The following is a 21334-nucleotide window of genomic DNA, read 5'->3' as shown; positions in this document are numbered from 1 at the left end:
TCTGCGCATCAAAGCTGATAGATTCTTCATGCTGCTCGACATGAGTACTGCTCCTCACCAAGAGCAAACGTGGTGGGCGTACCCGATGTTCACCGCGGGCGTCTGGCGATCAAGCTGATGGACGCGTGAACTCGGATACAAACTCGTTGATTCTGAGAAGGCCGGAGTTCATCTCGGGACTGTGATGGGGCTGGTGTGACTGTCAAGCGTTTGATGTGGTGAACGCTAAGCGGCAGCTCCTTTGCATATAAAATGTTTTGGTGACCTTACACTACTTGTCCTAGGCTGGAGCCATGGTGGAGATAACGTAGCTCCTTGCAGCTTTTTAAGGTGGTGGTCTACTCATGTGGATGATTGGCTTCGAAGTGAAGACCGCATCAGCTGTGTCTCAAGTTTTATTTGAGCTAACTGACTGAGGCTTAATGACCATTACACTGAGCTGTCTTGTCTTTAGTGATAAGGCTTCAAATAAAATGCAATGATCTCGGGCGCATTCATCAAGGTGATAATCAGCATGAAGCTATTAAACGTAATCCTGATTATCAGTATACTAATTGCCATATGATTAGTAAGGGTTAATTAGCGCGGTTTTACTTAGTGTGCTCATATTTAACATTGTGTTAATTTTCATAGTTAACTTAGTTCATCAACTAGAACGCAGTAATTAGCCCGGTTCTAGCTTTACATGGCTTCATCAGCACGGTCTTCTGAAGATCTGGCGTAACTAACTGGGCTTTGTCAAGTCTTGGCGTAATTCGCTTGGTCATAGCATGTTCTTGCCAAACTAGTAAAATATAGCGTTCAGCCAAATTGCTAATTAGCCGGCCACACGCGCCCGAGTGCAAGCAGGTGTTGACACCATAGACGACGCGCAGTGGCCGACCAGCACGCTTGAATGTACGCGCTGACACGTGACCTCGCTAGAAAATACAGATCGACACGTGGCCTCGGATTTAGCGGCTGTCACAATGTTGTAAGACGCTCGGCCAATACTGATCTTACAGACCACCGTGCTGATTATTCTAAAACAGACTTAGTGCAAGCATTAAAAGCTTCAAAATAAATATAAACACCACTTCCTCCGAAAAATATTATCACGAAACGTTTTTCGCACTTCTATTGCATCGATGCACTTCTGCACTTAGTGGAACGACCAAACAAATGAAAGAAGATGCGTCTGGTTTGAAAACACTGCCCAACTTAGTCAAGCGTCCTTGAAGCGATGACTGCTTCATCGTAACCAATGAAACGCAGCGTGCTGAGGGGTGGATTTGACTTTTTCGTCCTGTTGGCTCCTTTATGAGAAGGTGTCGCCAGAGCTCGGGAATATCCCAAATTTCTCGAAATTCGGCCGATCATGCATATCACCCCCCTCTATTTCCCATTGCGCCCACCGAAGTGCCAGTGAATCCCTGAACATACCAGTGCTACTACCGTATACCTGCGTCCAAAAACGTACTGTTATCACGCTGGATAAGCTGGATTTGGCATTGGGGGTGTCTTTATATCTTTTAATACAATAAATTATGTTGAGTGATGACCCTCCCACTGAATATCCAAAGGCAAAGTCCTTTGGATATGCAGTCACCCATACTCGTTTTTGTGTGTTATCTCGTCGGGAACGTATGTCTTTTAATATACAACTAAAGTAGAATTAACACTATTATATCAAAGCCACTTGATCTCTAAGTGGGCACTATCAGAAAAAAACATGTTTCCACCATCTTGGCAGTGGCAAAAGATGGCTTCACTTCTGCTGGCAAGGCGTTGCGGGAGCTTCCACTCCAGCAATTTTTTATTTTTAATCCTCCTTGGACCCTCCAAACAGAGGGACAACTCTGTCTATGAAGACCGAGTGCTTGAAAACATGGCGACTTCACTCTCCGCTGATAAATTCTCCCTGCTTGTTCGTACTACTCCAAGACTTAGCGGAGCTTTTCTCTTTAACGTCCACGTTCCGTTTTATATATTTTTTTACAAAGCAGAAGAAGTGATTAGGCAAGCCTTTTTCTTTCTTTAGGGAAGGCGGGGATTTTACGCTTATCATACGCAGGATTTTATCTATACATTTTTTTCTGTGGTAATGTAAAGTGAAAGTTGGGTGTACACGTACATGAACTTCATTTTTTTTTTCAATCTGTGCTATTGTGAGATCGCATTATTTCAGAGGCGAGCCTTGCACACTCTTAAGACGGAGGGAGTCCTGAAATAGGAACTGGTATTTCAGAACTCATAGCAACTCACTTCTTATACTTAAGACGAAGATATTGCGTGCATCGCATGCAGTAGTTTCTTTTTTTTAAAAAATTACCGCTATATTTGACCTTCTCCCTTGCAAGCACATTACAATACCCGTTTGTGCCAGGTGACTAGCCTGTGTGTAAGGCAAAACTAAAAGTTGTGAATATTCGTTGTTGCGGCTATTAGGCACCGTGGAAAATACCATGTACATACTATATGCACACCTGTAATATTAACACTGAACAATATGTACAATGATATATGCTAGTCTTCTGATACTACTTGTATTTTACGAAGAAAAATCATTTGCCGATATTTTTTCTAGCGAGAAGGGACCTTAGTACAAAGATTTTGAGGCCTTCGTTGCGGCATGAAGTGGTTGATTAACCATGTCTGTAGTTGGAAGCTATATGAAGCTGAGCACCGGAGCCGGTCACGGGTATTCAGTGGGGATTGAGTGTAAACCCAGATTAAAACGGATACCACAGGTGCGATATGAAAGGCGTGTTGGCCACAATAGAGAACATACAGTGAGGCGCACAGCTCATGTAGGAAGAAGGTTAAATACGAGTTTGTCACCAGTTGACAACCTCGCTCTGGTCAAATTATTGATGGAGGGTTCGGCTTACTTCTGTCTAGTTGGTAGCATAGCTTTGTTAAGTCAGCAGATGGCGAGTGTCCTTGCCCGACCCCCGTATGTCACCATGTACTCAGATGGCACTCGTCCCAGCAACAGGAGTGGGCCCGCTGATTTCAGGGCGTGGATTCATAGACTGCGGCTCACATTACAGTTGTTAGGTACAGTGCGGCTAGATATGTTACGGAAAGCGGTCGCGAAACATAGGATATGTGCTCGTCTCCGTGTTCGCTGCGTGCCACTTTAGATTATGTGCTAATAACGTTGCGGTTGGCCCTTGTCGTCAAGGCAACCGTAAATATGACAACCACAGTAAAAGCGAAAAAGGGTGCAGTATAACACAGATGAGAGGACACGTGTCATCATGAAGGCAGTTTAATAAAGTGCCATTCCTTTCTTACGGCGAAAAAGGAAGTGGTGCTGTGAAAAAACCAAAAATATCATCTCTTAGTGCATACAATCACAACAGACGAAGAAGATTTAGTGAAAGAGCGCCGAATGCGAGATTGTAATGATGTGAAAAGAAATGTCTCATCAACAGACTTTTTCAGTGTGTGCAATCTCGCAGAACTTACAGGCAGACAATATTAGGGGTGTGCAAATGTTCTAAATTTCTGAATAATATATGCTATTTCGCTATCAAATCGAATATATGTAATGTGTTTATGTTGATGTTTTTAGTGCTTTTCAATCGTCCAACTGTGTCTATTGCATTCATATAAGTGCACACTTGGTCATGAAGTATAATGGTTTTAAACCAGCGTGTTCAGCGTGTGTATAAAACATGAGAACTAACCACAACTTAGCAGACAATGTCACTCCGGAAGCCACACTTTACCAGCCTTGTAGCAACCATTTTATATTAGGTAACTTATTCCGTGTTTAAATCAATATTCCTACTTTTACTTGTGAATCATTCACCTTGCTAGCGCTAAAACTAGGAATAAAAGGACGTGAGCGTGGCCCTGACAATAATTGCCAAACATCTGTTTAATATTCAAAAACTACACGAGCATTATCACTTAGGATTGCTGATAGCATTAGAAAGGTGAAATCATAATTCGCACCCTTCTGTCAAACTGGAACAATTGATTTATATGCGGAAGTTTTCTCATATGTGGAATTTTCTCACGTCCAAAAAACCTTGTATATCTGTCATGCCTAATGTATGGTCGCTTTTACGGCATTTATAGCTTTCACTAGAAAACAATATTGCACCAACAAAACCCCGTGGTAGTAAATTGGTAACAAATGAAAGCTTACTTTTTACTGGCTACTCATGAAGCCTCAGTTTGTTAAGTTAATGAATTTACCAACTCACTTTATGAATTACCGTCGCTCTATTTGTGTCATGATATGCATTAGAAGACACATGATGGTGCCAACAGTGTAAGTGCTAAAAGGCATGACGGCGTCTGCAAACCGAAATTCTTCAGATATTCCTTTTCTTCAATCTTTATTTATATTTCTTTCCAATCAAGTCGTTTGAATACTACTAGACAGGGTGTGAATGAAAGTGACAATATACCACGCCTTTCACAGACTCCTTTCTAAAGCATTATCTAGCTTTTTTTGAAGACAAGCAGAACATCCGGACACGCACTCTGTTGTATATTTCCTAATGCATTTGAATGTTAATGGCAATCCTTGTCGACGCCAGATCTCCGGAACAGCTGCTATCTCTGCCGAATCGAGTGTACAATGATAGTGTATAAGTGTTATTTTGAATTTTTTACTTATCTGATTTCTCAGTCATTTGAATAACCACTTCAGGGCTGATCACGATAGCCCATCCTTTCCTGAAACCAGCTTGTCCTCTAGATTGAGTAAAGTGAAGTAGATTTTGTACTATACAAAATTTTGACCCTGATTATTTTGTACAATGCTGCAAAAGCTTCATGGGTCTGTATGTAGTTTTTCAAGCTTCCCCCGCGTCCCTATTTCGTGTATTACCTTTGCCTCCCAAATGGCAGGCACTCACCGTGTTCCTCTCTGTCCCTCTCAATCACCGCACTCCACACTAAAGTAAGGAGCATCACCTCGCGTGCCCGCATACCGTGAAAGGGCGCATTCACTGAGCGTTCCGGCGGCGGCGTAGCACGCGCCCGAAAGGAGAGCGCACGGGATTCCAGAGAGCGCATGTTTTGTTGCCACTTACGAGCGAGAATGACTAGACTGCCACAATCTTCTGGGTACACTTATTACAAGTATTATTTTTAATACTGCATTTATTTTGGTCTAATTTACGAAGAAACACATGAAAACTGCTCAATTTTCCTGACATAGATCATTGTAACGAGGTATCAATTCGTCTGTAGCAGCACTACTTTTTTTTTTATTATGGCCCGTCAATTTAGTCTCGGTGCTAAATACGTCAATTTTAGAAATATAGACGCATTGTAGGATCCGTCTTTTTTGAAGACGTGTATAACTGTTTTAAATATTGTCGTTGAATCATGTTGCTCTCATATCGTTAAATATTGCCCTCCTATCGTGATATTTTACTATTTTATCGAATACGAATATTTATGAGGTGATCAACCAAAGCACAGTTACGCTGTATGTAACTGAGTGCCCTGGTCATGTCATCGAAATTAGGTACGTGAGAAGCAATTTTGTAAAAATATTGAAGAATGAGTAAATTAGCCATCCTACAGTTACTCCGACGTCGTTCACAGTGAAACTGCCTGAGTTTTCATCGTCTCTTTTTTCATAATCTCAATTTTGGTTATGTTCTAATAGCCCAAATGTTTTATCGCTGTCGAGTTCAATTACACTATACTCTAGGCAGCATCCAGATTAATGGGTCGCACATACAGCATAACGACGTCTTTCTGAAGAAAACTAAATAATCGTTGGGGTAAACTACTGAAGAAAGAAGGGCAAAGTGTCACTGCTATTTTACGCGCAGTGTTTTATAGCAGGTCCAATAAACACTGAACGCACGTTGCATTCTTCTTGAACAAGCGAAGATTTTCATGTTGTTCTTACCATGCCCAACGTATGCACTGAACACTGTAAAGCTCCTAGTGCGTAAAACTCAGAGTCTGTAACCAGCCCGTGTTCATCGCAGAACCGGCAATGTTCAGTCTAGATGTAGTGTAGACGTATGGCGACCACATGCACCCCTTCTCTTTGTCTTCCGCTTCTACTGCTTGACAGGAGGTAGCTGCATCGAAAGGGAACCTGGGGAAGCCTCGCGGCCGAGTGCGAAGTGGGATGCGCTATGCGAGCGCGGCATTTGCGTCAGCTGTGATTACATGAATGTGTCTGCGATGATTCCTGAAGCGGCTTTACGATGTAAAACAGGTCTAGCTCCATGAAAGAAAAGATACAGGAACCCATTTATTCGAGTGTTACCCATGAGCGCAGAACGCAGCAATTTTCTTAACTTCGCCTACGCATCCGGCTGTCACTTTTTTTTCTTCGCCAGTGCCGCCATACCATACAGTACAGAAACTTCGAAGTTGTTAAGTTTGCCGCACTTACGTATATATTTAGGACCCATCGCGATTGTGATATGCATGGCACCAACCTGCAGCAAATAAAGTCCGTTTGAGTATGTATACGACTGAGCATAGACTTTGCCTCTCGTACACCATAAACCGACATTTTTATATGAGCGGCAGCCTATGTATATGCGCAAAAGCATTTTTTCCTCACCAAATGCAAGCTGTGCCAACAGTGTGGCTGCCTTTTCAGCCCTCTGTGAAAGCGCCGCGGTGTGGACATAAGAGCGCGCCACACCCGTCTCTGGACACGCGCTCTCGCCATGCGGTAGGGACGACTGGAGAGAAACGCGCCACCCGCCCACCATCTTAGAGGCTTTGGTTTCAATTATATTTTCACTGTTTTAGATGCGGAGCATCTTATACTCGCGCCTTGTAGTGCACCGTCCGCGCCGTCCGCGCCGTCCGCACTGCTTCTCGAACATTCGACAGCTGACGCGCGCGCATGCGCCGTCGCGCCGTCGCCCACTCTTCCACCATCTGTGCATCCCTTCCTCCTCTACACACCGCGCGCGCTTCACTCCTCCACCATCTGTGCACCCTTCCTCCTCTACACACCGCGTTCGACATCTACAATTCTCCTGATTCTCCAGTGGACGCGCATGTGGCGTCGCGCTTCGAGAACATTCAACAGCTGACAGTGCATGCGCCGTCGTGCTGTATATATACTCAAGGTCGGCGCTCGCACGCTCAGTTGCCGCTCGTCGGTTGGTTTGTACGGCGCGTCGACGTCCAAGGTCGCGGTGAAATGAATTCCAACGAATCCACAAACACAATGATCGACGTCCCTTCGACCAGCGCCGCCCTTTCGCATACGTGTGTACGTGTTCACTCATTTAACACCCCCTCCTACAACCACGTTAACCAATTTAGCCATCGACCCAAGTAAGTCGCAATTTAACACCCCATTTCACAACCACGTTAACCAATTTAGCCATCGACCCAAGTAAGTCGCACTTTAACACCCCGTTAACCAATTATATGGTCCGCATCCTCCTCAGTGTTCCCCCGAGGGAAGCTGCGGGCAATTTTTTTCAAATGTATTGTATATTTTAATATATAAAGCAGAGCGCGTACAGTGTTTTAAAGTTGTCACATACAACGTCTTCTAAATTGCTTAACAATAGGGTTGTTATGAATTCTTCCCAGGGCGATTTTTCGCTGTAATTTCTTTAGATATCTGCTAAGTTCAACAACAGGTACTGTTAAAACTCGCATGTTTTTTGTCAGTTTGCGTTAGGTCTATTTTATTGTCTTTCTGTTCAATTGGTCTAGTTATGTGTATGTGGACTCAACCACATCCATTATACCATTAAAATTGTAATATCAATTCCCTCATTTTAACGGCTGTTTTATAGTGTTGTCAATAATTTTAACATACGGTTTTGTTTGTGACACCCCCTCTCCTGCTATCTCTGTTTCAAATAGTGGTATTTCATGTCTCTAGATCCACTTCCATCGGTCACATCGGAACAACTAACCATATTCCACTTTGTCCAATGACGTAGTATTTTGACTCGTTGGCATCATTTTCTAATAAGTCTGTATTGCTTACACACAGCTGGTTTGATTCCTGAGTTAGTATTTTATGTCCAGTTAAGTGCTGCTTCAGGATAGTATACATTATTGGGGTTTTGTTCGTATCCTTGATGTCATCTTTTCCATCTTGTTTATCTTTAACTATTCTTTTCGTTTGCCTCGACAATCCAGCAGTCCTCTGCTATTTAACAGAGAATAAACTTCGAAAATGCCCGCAAGCGCGGTATCATCCTCCAACCTAATTGATGAATACATACGCTGTATTAAATCCTTAATTTCTTCTTCTTCAATATTGCGGTGGAATACAAAACACAGGTAAGAATTGAAAACAGGTCAATCTATTCACGAAAATGACGTAATGTCGCTTTAAATCACACAACCATCTTCAGAGACTTTCTTTCTTGACTAAGTCACAACGTGGGCCTTCCTTGTCAGAGAAAAAAAAATAAAAAAACATACCTGCGTCATCTAAAGTTCAAGCACACACATGCAAGCATGCAAACAAGTACACACTGACGCATCATTTCTGGTCTTCAACAGCTAATTTACTAAGTTCTGACGTCTTTCGTAACCCCAAAGATACCCGCACCCACATTTGCACTTGAAAAGAAGTTGTAACGAAGACATATACATAATAAATAGAGAACGAAAGAACCACAATGTCCCTTGCAAAATCTAGGCAAAGTCACTGTCGCACATCGAAAAATGTGAGACCAGAGAATCCACACCGCACGATTGCAAAGGCCTGTTGGGCAGCAGACACGACCACAACACTGTTCATTTCAAATATGTGCGAATGTCACATGAACAGGAGTGCCTCAGGCAGTTCCGCCAGTGTATAGCAGATTCTTTCGCTTGAAAATTAGGCACAGCTTACACGATTCCACGCTTCCCTCACGACGATGGAATACAAGCCGTACTGCGCACAATATGTACCGCCCAGAGGTGCCTTTGTGTTTGTAATTTATCATGGTGACGATTACGAACAATTCCCACTACCTATATATTATTTCTACGACGGTCAACTGAAGCCGTGTGTTGCACTGACTGTTTCCCAATTTAATATTTCTGTTCCACTGCACTGTTTTGTTTGCGACTGGAACCACCTTGAGTTGGATTCCTCGATTGCTATTGGATCTTTTTTGGCATCTTAAGCACACGAGGCAATCAGGGCCAAAATAATAAAAAAAGATCCTCATTGGTCTCATTCATTGTCGAAAGGACGTTGCATGTCACAGTAGCATACGATATGTCTTCGCTGCTCATCAAACCAGTGCATCGTCGACGTGTGTCGGGTGTCACTTCGTGGTTCCGTCACCATCCTTACCACGCATCCCTTTCGTCATCCCCGTCCACACCGTCGTCATCGACCGCTACGTGGATGGAAGCCGATTCGTCCTCAGACACTACGTCCCTGTTCCTGTCCCCACGCAAGGACACGTCACCATCGTCGTCAACGCGAACGTCCCCACCACCGACACTAACGTCATCGTCGTCGTCTGCTAGCTCTCTTCTGGAGGTCCGTTTGCTGCCCATTTGCGAGATTGAATCCTCGTCCTCGCAACCGGTGACGTCAGGATCACTGAAATCGTCCTCAGCTGAGCTGCAGCAGTCCCGCTGCTGCTGTTGCTGACGTTGCTGTTGAACTCCTTCAATGCTGATGTCACCTTCATCATTACAGCCGCGTTCCTGGAGCTCAGGACGTACCAGAAAGCCCATTGGTTGCTGGACTACGAGTGGAAAGCCGCTCGCCGTCGTTGTCGCCATTGGTAACCGCAGTGGTGTCACGTGTTTCGCCTGTTCTCGAGAGCCTCCTCGAGACGCCAGGAGACTTTCGATGCTGAAGGCGGACGACTTGCCTCCGCCATTGCCACCACTCACGACGACGCCTCCTCCAGGTGGAGTGCCGGTTGCTAGTAGAGTCATGAAGCGATGAGCTGGCACGTCGGAGGAGCTGTCATCCGCAGAAGATCTGAAAAAATTAAATGAAATAAAAGTGATGCTGCTGGTTAGCCCACTCCAATTATGAACTTCGACGTAATAAGTTGGTTAATAAGATGATTAAAGAAAACACTACTTTGTAGTGATCAACTAATCACTGACGTGTTTCTTTAATTAGAAGTGACTGTCAATGTTAAACTTTCTTTGATCAAGCAATGTCGATTCTGATTGAGTCAAACCTATAAGACAGTCACAATGAAGTATAGATATAACAAGCCTTATAAACACATTTCAGAAAAAAGCTGTAAGATTCCTATGTCATCGCTATGACCGCGACTTTTCACCCTCTTCTACTATTTCTTCACTGAACTTAACTTCGCTCTCTTCGCGTCGCCGAATAGAGTCACTAAAATTCTTGCATAGCATTGTGACGTCTTCGGTTAAACTTTCAAATGACAAGGACTACATAAACATTGCACCCCAGTCAACGACAAGAAGCTATCACAACTTAAACTTAACGCCTTACTATGCTCGAACTAATATGTTCAAGTTCAGTTTTTCCCCCCGTTCTATTGAAGGCTGGAATTCGTTACCTGGTACTATTCGTTCACGCCCATCATCCAATTTTCAAGCCGACATCCATGACATGCGTCTGTAACATACCCTCATCTATTTGCCATTGGTGTTAGCTCTTGAGTTGCATTGTATCTTTATTCTATTTTCATTCATGTTAATCACATGTTTGTGCACTTTTGTCCTTGTATAACCACACATCTGTATTATGTTACCTGTTTACATAATTTTCATTCCTGTCTGTTAAAATACCGCGTATTTTGTACACCCACTCCTGCCATAGCGCACTTAGCGCTGCAGTATGTGTAAATAAATAAATAAATAAATAGCTCTGCTTGCCAAGGAAATGTGACGCACAAATAGAGGCCCATATTAAGACATAATTTATTAGTTGTTAATATTTGCCAGCTGTGCTTCATACTCAATTTCTATCTGATATTGTAGGAAACGGTAATTTTTTAAGCAAAACTGCAATTCGGCCTAGTTGGAGCATACCCATCTTGAAATATTGGCGCAGGCACACGCCCTGACATTGACAAGTCTCTTGGCAGAATGCCAAATCTCCATCAATGTACTAGGGCTTAAAAAGTCTCGATCTTTTTACACGCACAGAATAAAAAAGGTAGCTGTAAGGAAGGATGTCAACGTGGTGTTTTCAGCCAAAAACAAATTTGTAGGAGAGTGCGCGTCAGTGAACCAGAAATGCGACAAAGTGAGAAGGATACATAAGGAATGCAGCATAACACACAAGCGCCCAATTTGTTCAATGTGCACACAAGGTGGTGTATTGTGTATCTCTGACGTCTGGCTGTGTATATATAGGGTAGGCTGAAAGATGTAATAACACGAGCCTAAGGAAGCATATGTCGAGTCTGAAAGGTCACTTGAATACACATTTATCACTTCATTGCGATCAGTGCGCATGTTCTCCTTGTTTTAGTGAAACTAGCTTGTAATACAGGCATCAAAATAGAATTTTAAGAGAAATAATGAAAGCCTATCTGATAGACAAGCAGAGAGTTAAGTGTTTTAGCCAACTTTTGGTTGCCCTACTAGCGTAAGAAATTGCGCTCCGGTCTTGTGATTGTAAGCTGCTTTTGATATGCGCGCAGTTGAAATGGTTTTGGTAACCAGATGGCGCAAATCTGGGGGTATTAGGCGAATGTTTTTCAGAACATAAACCAGTTGTTAGATTTTGCCCGTTTGTGTTCTCTTTTGTGTCCTCATGAGCCTGCGCAAATATTTCAAGAAAGTCATTTCTTCCCCCACTGGGAGCAATAATCACGGCTTATTTGGCAACACTCTTGTTTTGAGAACAAAATGCTTATTTCAAAGTGTGCATTTTCTTTAATTTTTCCTCCGTGCCTTGTCGAATTGGCTAACCTATGGTAATACTATTTAAATTAAAGAAGCTATTTTTGTCAGATATAAAGTGGCAGCAGCGGATTCTGCATAGCCCAACAAACCTCAAACGTCTAACTTAAGTTAGTTATGGCCGAGCTAAGTAATACTGGTTACAACAGCTGTAAATTGATAAAAAGGGATTTTTTGTAGAACTACGACGAAGAGTTCTACGATTGAATACGCAAACATATTAGCGGCAACTCGGCAAATATGTAGGTACCCGATGTACGTACCCGATGCTAAATTTATTTTGTTCTATTTATTTTGTTTGATTTGATTTGTTACCAACCATCGTGTTATAATGTTTAGAAAACTATGCAGGCACCTCCCCCCTTCTTCTTATGTAACGCTTTCGGGCCCCTAACGTGTAATAAATGAAACAAATAAATAAAATTTGCAGGGTCCTCCAAGTAGATGATATAAAGTTTTGTCGTGTTCTCGTTTTGGTAAATGGTACGTGGAGTACAATTAGTACGACTTGACTACGGTGTCTTGATTTTGAGTGTTTCGTATGTTTGGTCTTGTGCTCCAAAGCATATATAAGTGACAACCGAATCAACGCGGTTGCTTACGGGTAGAACACAATCCTGTGGCCGAATGGTTAGAGTATTGCATTGGTGTACAGAGGACCCAAGGTGAACCTCCTTAAACATTTATTTGGTCTAGTCGTTTCTAATTTTTTAGGGGTTAAGCCTCACTGTGCCATACCAATGTATGGCAATGTAGTGCCTGTCGTCGGCGCAGAGAGATGAACCACTGGCACAACACGTTAGCTTATAAACGGTATGATAACTCAAACATTTTCACGTGAGGTGGCGCTAAGTTCGTTGCGGCTTTAAATAAAGTGCTCGCTTCTCCAGTAACTTCTTGTTTTGACTCGTTGCAGGCTAAACTCCTGATTGTCCTTCACCGTGCCTAGTCTCCCTTCATTAGGCTACACGATATACATCGTGTGGCCGTGTTTCGGGGTTAGACGCGAATGCAGCCTATACACTAACCTGGATGGCGGAGCCCCATCTTGTCGCCGTGGTGGTTCAAAGCGAGCCCGCGAAAGGACTTCGATGACGTCGAAGCCGAGCGTCTCCAATAGGCGGAACGTTTCCGGGCCAACCAGGGTCCGTGGTTCCTTGGTCGGATTGGTGTTCCATAGTTCGGTTAGTGATTGCTGGATGGTTTCTCGTAGACTCGCAAGGTTGACGCCAGGCTTGAGGCGGGCCTGACGGAATTCATGATTGAAAAAGTCATAATTAGATGAACAAATACAATCGTAAAGGAGGAGAAAAATGTGGTGACCCAGAAATAGCCGGAAGAAGGGGCAATATCATAGCTACTAAAACGAGCCTAAAACTTGATTTTGCCAATATGCACGTAAGACAAGGACGAAATAATGTGAGAAACAATGGTTCACCACGTGTGTCATAGTTCCTTACCTTACTCTTTTGGTATTGTGCTAAATGCACTGCTTCCTAAGGTGAATATTTTGCAACTTGCTAAAAGTAAGTTCTGCTACCCCGCGCATATTCGGGATTCAAACCCCCCCAAAAAAATATGAACGCTGGTGAAAGACATCGAGAATTTACACATGTCTAAAGAAGCAAACGTTATGGCTCGTTGGGTTCTTCAGAAAAGTAGGAGCAAAAATTGCTTGACTATATGTTCTAAACCTCTACGTAGTTATAAAGAACTACACAGTGGCAGTCTCCTTATTTTGCACCCCTGAGGGTCTTTAAAAGTGCACCTAGTTCTAAATACACAGGTGTCCTTACATTTAGAATTCATTTCCTTACAACCACCATGGCCATTATTTCAACTAGCTAAAGTTTCGCAGCTGCTTTGTATTGCTAATTGCTAATATTGCTTCGATTTGCTAAATTACCTAAACTTTTGCCAAGAAAACCACATCAAGCCTTGATCACTCCGCATATTACTTACAAATGAATATCTGGAAATTATTTTTGAACATGAGGCCACATGTCTTTGTCCCTAGCCGAAAAACAAATGGAGAAGTGTTTCGCAATGTTCACAGCGTTGTATGGGTGATGGTAAATGTGATACCCAAATATTTTTATTCGACCGCCCTGTACGTAAACTCATTTTTATAATACGAAACTCATATCCAGCATGGCGTTCGTATGATGTACTCTAAGATTGCTTTTTATTCATAGCATATGTGCGTCATCTATGGCCATTATCCACCATAACGATGGCAAGTTATTCCTCAGAATGAGGAATACTGTAGTGGACATCATGGAGTTTTTTATAAGTACATTAGAGGGAATGCCAGTGCTAGTGTCTATGAGAGCGGCACTGAACAGCGCTTCCGCAAGCACGGGACATCGGCAGAGCACAAATTTGTGTAATCTTCCTTCTTTCGGCTCCATTCGGCTCCGCGTGGGAAGACAAAGGGCGAATGTGCAGAAGATTCAATTCGCCACCTTTTAGGCCCACCAATTCTAATTGGGTGTCAAAGTTGACAACGCTCCGTTCTTTTATTTTAAACAAAACCAAAGCACAACAATAAACGAAGTGCCTTTGAAACTACAAGTCCGACGACTGGGCAAATTTGTGTACACCAAGCATCTCTTTGGTTGCTGAATGATCGCGACGCGAGAGTACCCTATTGTTAAATTTAGGAAAGTCCATGGCAGACATGCTGGAGCCATGGTGAGCTCTATTTTTTTTCTTTTTCTATCAAGTAGGAAACCTCTGCGTCTGCGTCAAGCTGAAAACTCTGAATCAGCACTGAAAGAGAGCAACTAATTAGATCCGTATATGCACACACCTGAAGGAAATTCTTACCCTATGCAGCTGTTCCCGTGCATTCTTTTTCTCTTTCGTTCATTCCTCACAGTACTTCTGTACACCCAGAAGCATAGGTTGCCAATATGTACTGCAGGGCGGGCGAACGGCTTAAGCCGGGTCAACTGTCTATTCAAGGAGACACCACACCATACTGCCAAGCATGTCTCCAACATATCCAATGCACTATGGATCCTTATGATAGGAAACATTTCATTACGACGATAATATATGGTAATAGACGATGAACAAACTTTCCATAGGGTTTCAAGAAAAAAATGCCTCGAAAGTGACACGTTATAGGCGCACCTGCTGCAGCCTCTTGGCCTGCCTTTCGAGCTGCTTCCGTAGTTTCTTCTCCCGACGGTCCCTCTCTCGTCGCTCGATCTCTTCGGGAGGAATGGGTTCGCCCGAGCAGGTCTGAGGGTGCGCATTGTGAGCTGGCCGACCGGGCCCCTTCTTGGTGTTCTCCTTCTTTCGCCACTTTGCACGACGATTCTGGAACCACACCTGCAAAGTAGAACAGACAGGAAAGGCGAGTTTAGCGACTGCAGAGACTGACGCGAATGAATTCTCCCTTTTATTGTACAGAAGCAACACTGTCTGATCTTTGTAACCAAACACCGGCAGAATAGAAGCTTTCCCGTTCCTGACACTGCCAACCACTTCTGCCTGACTCTCACTTGAAGTCCCGCTTTTCGTGCATTTACGGGGCCATTTTACACAGCAGCGTTGAGTTTTATTATTACTTGAAGCATGTAAAACACCAAAATGACCACTGTTCTTTTGACATGATGCTGCGGAAAAGAAGAAAATGTCGCAGAAACGAAATACAGATGGCTACGACACCATAAAATGCCCGTCATTGCTAACCCTTACAATGGTTTACGCAATAAATTTCGGAAGTCTATTTTCAGTTCCTCGCCAATTTTGCGTTCTTCTGTAGGATATGCGTGTAATATAAAGAACTGAGCAAGAACTCAACGAATTCAATATGTTTCAGCAAACTTTGGTGAGTCATAGCTGTCTACATGCAAAAGAAATTGAATAATGGTCGACCTTAATGTGGAGACGACTAAGTGTGTAAATGATGATACCATAATACAGAACCACCAATTCAATGCGACATGCAGTAGCGCCATAACTTCAATGGAAATTAATGCACACAATGTATAGCCCAGCTGTGCGCTATCGATGCAACGAATAAGCAGCCGTCATGCTGTGAGAACAGAATTATAATCCACACAGTGATCGCTCACGAAAATTAAACATAAATATTGTTACATTTCTGTCAGCGGAAAAAGAAGTCGGAACTCTAGCTTTTACCAGCATGTGGTCAATTCACTCCGACCAAAGCATAAATGCAATTGAGATTCTGTTGATTGACTTATTCGGCGAAAAGGCGAAAAAAAAGGTAAACGAAACCTCTTGAATAAGCGGACCCATTACCTAGTTTACACATCCGTTTCGCCCACTTTCCGTCCTCTAGGCAGCATCATACCTCCAAGTGGTTACAATAACATCAATGGCGGGTCTTTGAGACAGAGAGAGTGGCGCATAATGTAGTCGCTGGCCAAGATTCAAAGAAAAAAAAAAACAAAGAGAAGTTGTACATTTGGGACTAACTGATCACTATCTCCAGGGTCTCGCAGTTCCTCTCCTTTTCCATAGACTGTCTATTACATCACCCTTAATCCTCCCAAGTTCATTTTTCCCATCGGTTCGAATCATTTGCGAATTTTCCTCAAAGCGCCCTAATAATCAACAGCATCTTTACCTGTACGCGTGCAATGCGCAGAAACGTCACACGACGACTTAAGCAGTAGCACATCTGCGTTTCTAATCACCGCATTGTTCCTTGTTGAGTGCGTGTGATTGCAGGGGTGTAAGCAAGAACTTTAGAACTGAAGTTTCCCGGTTATATAATAGATTTTCTTGCAGCTTCGGTCTCCTTTTGTTAACACATTATACCTCTGGTGTATAATGAACCCCCAGCGATGCCTACACGCTCATAACGCCAGTATTTATATACCTCAGGTTACGAAGAACTTAAACCTCCGATTTCAAAAGTGGTTTTCCAATCAATAATTTTCACATATGTAGAAATTTGTGCTAGGAATACGCCAGAGTCAAAAAAGAAACCGCGATTTGTGTTCCTCTCAAAAACATCAATAAGAAATAACACGAGTGAATAACGGATCTTGTGCCAGATCTTGCTAGCAATGGAAAGAAAACATAAAGACGAGAAAACCAAGAGATCATCTGAAAGTGAAATAATCCTCCTTTTGGGGACAAGGAAAGCCAGAAGCAAGCACTCATTCAGCAAACCCACAGAAAGAGAAATAAATCGACTAGAAAAGAACCAGAGCAAACAGCGGTGGTTGCAAAGGATCGGTGGTTGACGGGGAGTGCACATCCGTGGCTCTGTTTTCGGGCGTGATCGGACGTGCGTGAACGCGACGGGCTTCCTCCTGGCGACAGGCCCCATCATTCAGGAGACAAAGCAGCCGCAGCCCCGGTAGGCGACCGCGGTGGTGGCTCGGGCTGTGGAACTCCACTCCTCCTCAGGCGGACGCCCATGTACTGACCACAACGGGAGGTACTGCAGGGCTTGCAGCGTGCATCAACGTGTTTGTCTGCTTGCACATTAGTACGCGTGAATATCGATGTATTTTCCTTACACCCACGCATCCTCACCCCCCTCGTATTACCAAACGATGGCCACACATGCACTATTCACAATTCAAGCACAATATGACAGGTTTGGTATGGCTGCTTGCTGGACAATCGGCAGCACTCAAACCCTATAATGATTCAGATAAATCTTTATCACACACCAAGAGCAAAACTATGAAACAGCAGATCATTCTTAGTCTGTTGTCGGCGGCACTGTACAAAAATCTTGCATGTTCATTTTAAAACACCGCAAAAGACGAAAGACACAAAAGAAAAATTAACAAGATAAAGGCTGTGTCATTCATCTTTACCACTGTCTCAAAATTAACCCGAACCTAATGACTCAACTCTCACTTCTGCTGCAAACGTATATGCATTTGTGGAGTTTTCACAGAAAGCACATCTCTGGTATCATGTAAACTTCTATTATACAATTTTTAGAGATAACCAGCTGCGAAAATAGTGGTCGTTCATTATTAAGTACCCATCTTTATCTGAAAGCAGGCATCTATTTCCGCTTATGATATTATTCTAAGACAAGATGGAAGACGTGTAAACAGCATAGTGAGTGTATATGATGAACCGTATTACACAGCAGATAATTTGAGCATTATGACGCGGAATTTACTGGTTAGCCTCAACGTTTTTTCCGCAGTATTTTGTTTTATTATGGGCTCCGCAAAAACATTTCCAAAGAAATACTGTTCAACCGTTTTTATTCCCGTTAGTCACGAGCTCAAAACGTACGTAGTTTCGCATTTTGTTCATTTGTTCATTTCATTAGGCAAAGGTATCTTGTTCAGACATTACTTGAGGAGCTGGGTAGAAAATGGTTACCCAGACACTACAAATTTAAACTAGGATCATCTCAATCAGTCACGCTATATTAGCGGGATCATAATAGTGGACTTCGTAGGGCCACTCATTAGAGTGCCTTACTTTGCCCAGAAAAACAGACTGTTGAAAGAAAATCATACGGTGGAAGCGGTATTACCTATGGGGAAGCTAGGTGATTGTTTGGAAGATCTAGGGCGGAGTGCTCCCGACAATTTTTCCTCCATCATAATTCCTAAGAACTTCTGCAGACCACTAGAGAAGTTAATATTTCCACAAGACGGAAAATAACAACTTTTTTTTACTTTTTGAATTCCGTAAAGTCTTTATAAAAGTACGACTTATAAGCGGGACTCTATTGAAATACGAACCCACGCAAGGCTGCCTCATTCGATGCCTTGGTAAACATACGTAACCAGACGATGGTTCAAATGACAGCATTGATTCCGCTTTAGGAGGGTCAGTCATACTCTCCATGCAATCATCATGTCTGACAGAGGTGCAAGCAAAAATTAGGGGCACGTTTCAGGGTTTTGTGCTGTCTTTAAATAGATTCGTCACTGTACAAGCGGGATAGGAAGACGTAGCGGAAGAAGAACCTCGTTCGCGACAACAGCCAGGCAGTGGCTGGTCATCCATCGTCGTACAAAGTGCGTGGCTTGCAGCATGCGTGCAATATTGAACGTATAGCGGCATGCGCGCTGTGCACTTCGTTGGAAGAACGAGTGAGTGCTCCTGCTGGAAAGGAGAGACAAATTGTGTTCGCGCAAACAGATCACGCCCACTTGTTCTGCACGCCTTGGTGCGGGTGAGAAAATAAAAATGGCAACACCATTTACAGTGATTAGATTTCACGCGTTACCATTTTGCTCTTGATCCCCAACCGTATTCGATATGAATGATAGTTACGTGCGACGTTTCCGGTTCTCAGTGGTTTCGTGCATTATGACAAATTATTGAAGAAAACATTCATATGTTTCCAGCACCTTAAGTTAATGAAAAACCACCATATGTAAGTTACGAGGCAGATATGGGCGCATACTTCCGGAGTGAGCTCGAAAAGTGATGTAGGAGTCTTTAAATTATCGCTAGTTTATGTTGTAGTAATGTAATTACGCACACCTGCGCCTCTCAGATGTACTGAAAAAAGTACTGGAATAAAAATAATATCTTTTGACGAGAGGTCTACGCTTGTTGAGCTAGGCACACTTCCAGCCTCAGCCTGCCTTAGACACTCTTTCGGAACATGTTACCAACCTAATGTGAAGCTTTCGTATGCTAAACCTTTGGTTGTTGTTTCTTTTTTTGTAATCCCTCAGTAACTTAGCTAAAGCGATTAAATTACATCTTAGTATTCTACATTTCAAAATGGCCACGAGACCTACTGTAATGGGCAAAGCTAGAATACCTGTATAGTTACCTAGTGTTATTAAGAGTACATGAAACAAAAACTAAGCAAAAGAACTTTCCTGCATGTTGTCAAACTTGAATGTGGTGTCCTCTGCCCGGAATCAGACCCTCATTACTGATCATCGCAAATATTTTGTGTCATTTTTAGTCCGCTGGCTAAACCTATCGGTAATACTCAGGCTTGCCTCAAGAGATTTCTATCAAGCGAATAAACTCATGCAAAGCTGATATGGAGGCCTATCAACACCAGGCGAGTCCTCGGCTGACCTTTATTCCCTATCGCATGTCTCTGAAGTGCAAGTTGAGCCTCCAACCAGATACATGCGTTGGTTAGTGCGGGCACACCTTTAAGAGACACTAAAAATCAACACAATTCTTTTTTATTTTAGTAAACTACTCTTTTACTTTACCAAAACCACAACGACTGCTGAAAGGGTACGATTAGTAAACGAAAAAGTGTGAAACGAAAAGAAAGTTTGACTGGCTGCGCTACTTCACACCATTCGCCAGGACGAAACTTTTTTTACTGGAAATTCTTGGATCAGCGGAGTTTTAAATAGGTAAAAAGGAAGCAGGTTGTCCTGGGAGTTAGCCAGGGACTTCACATACCAAGTTTCAGGAAATTTACTTGCGCCCAAATGGTGCCGAAATGCGTCAAGCACACTTCGAAATTCGTCATGTCACGCGTAGGGATTGTGTCGTGTAATTTAAAAAAAGAAATGAACTCTGTTTCTGCTTTTTAATAACTAGTCTATAGGATAGAATTACCAGAAATACAGTTCTCAAAACACAATTTATGAATCTAAAACAATTAGTCAATTTTCTCCGCATCGCATCACACCCTGTCTTTCATGGGTTCCTTTGAGACGACGCGCGAGTTGATGCGCGTTTTTATAATGACGATGCAGTCTTGCTACATTGCGATGTTTGAGGTGGTCCATGGCAGTGTCAGAAAATGAGCACAACGTAAGATACGATGTTCGGCGCCCGACCTGCAGTACAGTAGAGGTGCAACTGCACCGGCGTCATTGTTGTGCAAGCCTGTTCAACTGCATGTAATTGCAAACAATCCGAGATTTTGCATTACTCCCCGCAGCAGTGATCGCTTTGCATGCAGCTGTGGCGAGCAAACACTTCCGCGGGTGTCGCAAAACGCTACAAACACTCTCGCTTCACAGGTGCGTTTGCAGCGAATTCAGCGTCGCGCGAAGCGTTCTTCTGCAAATCACGTCCGCGTGCCAGGAGGCAGACGGGTCATGACGTGTGCGGTCATCACGGTAGGTTACGGCGCCAGACGGGAGAAGCTCGCTGCACAAGTCATCGGTGTCGGCGCACGCAAACACCCGATTCGGGCTTCACGCCTGTACGTCTGGTCGGGGCGTTAGATGATACTGAGATTTAGTGGCGGCTCTTTCAAGACGCTCACTCTCCGTGTACTTGCGTTCTTTAGCACTCTACCCGCTTTTTAACGCGATAGCGTTAGAAAGCTCGTGCCGCAGAAATTTCGCCGTTGGCACCATTGGTAGTGAGCGAAAAAGGGTCCGTGAGCGAAAAATCCATAAAGAAGCAAATAAAATAAAGAATAAAATTTTTGGTACCATTGAAGACTGAATTCGGGCCGTTCCCGTGGCAACCAGGTGTCCTACCTCAAAGGCACGATGCTATTTGCAGCTGCTTTGGGAAAAAAACACTACATAAATGCCATGTAGTGGAAGGAGTCTCCTTGAAGCGTTTTGTTCGACAGGTGTCTCGACGAAAACGAGACGATTCG

The 21334-nt window shown here is 43.3% G+C and overlaps 1 protein-coding gene across 1 annotated transcript in view; it reads right to left on the bottom strand.

Annotated features, from left to right (window-relative positions):
• Window positions 1-8242: 8242 nt before the first annotated feature.
• LOC119184696 (uncharacterized) overlaps window positions 8243-21334 on the bottom strand; it is a 233019-nt gene continuing 219927 nt past the window's right edge. The window contains exons 5-7 of the mRNA XM_075870148.1: window positions 14953-15153; window positions 12843-13060; window positions 8243-9898 (exon numbers count right to left, since the gene is read on the bottom strand). Of these exons, the coding sequence (XP_075726263.1) occupies window positions 9250-9898; window positions 12843-13060; window positions 14953-15153 (1068 nt within the window). The 3' untranslated portion in view covers window positions 8243-9249. The remainder of the gene's footprint in view (window positions 9899-12842; window positions 13061-14952; window positions 15154-21334) is intronic.

The sequence above is a fragment of the Rhipicephalus microplus genome, chromosome 7, assembly GCF_043290135.1.
Source record: "Rhipicephalus microplus isolate Deutch F79 chromosome 7, USDA_Rmic, whole genome shotgun sequence".
NCBI classification, from domain to species: Eukaryota; Metazoa; Arthropoda; class Arachnida; order Ixodida; family Ixodidae; genus Rhipicephalus; species Rhipicephalus microplus.
The sequence above is the reverse complement of the archived record's forward strand: the minus strand, read 5'-3'. Positions and strand labels throughout refer to the sequence as shown.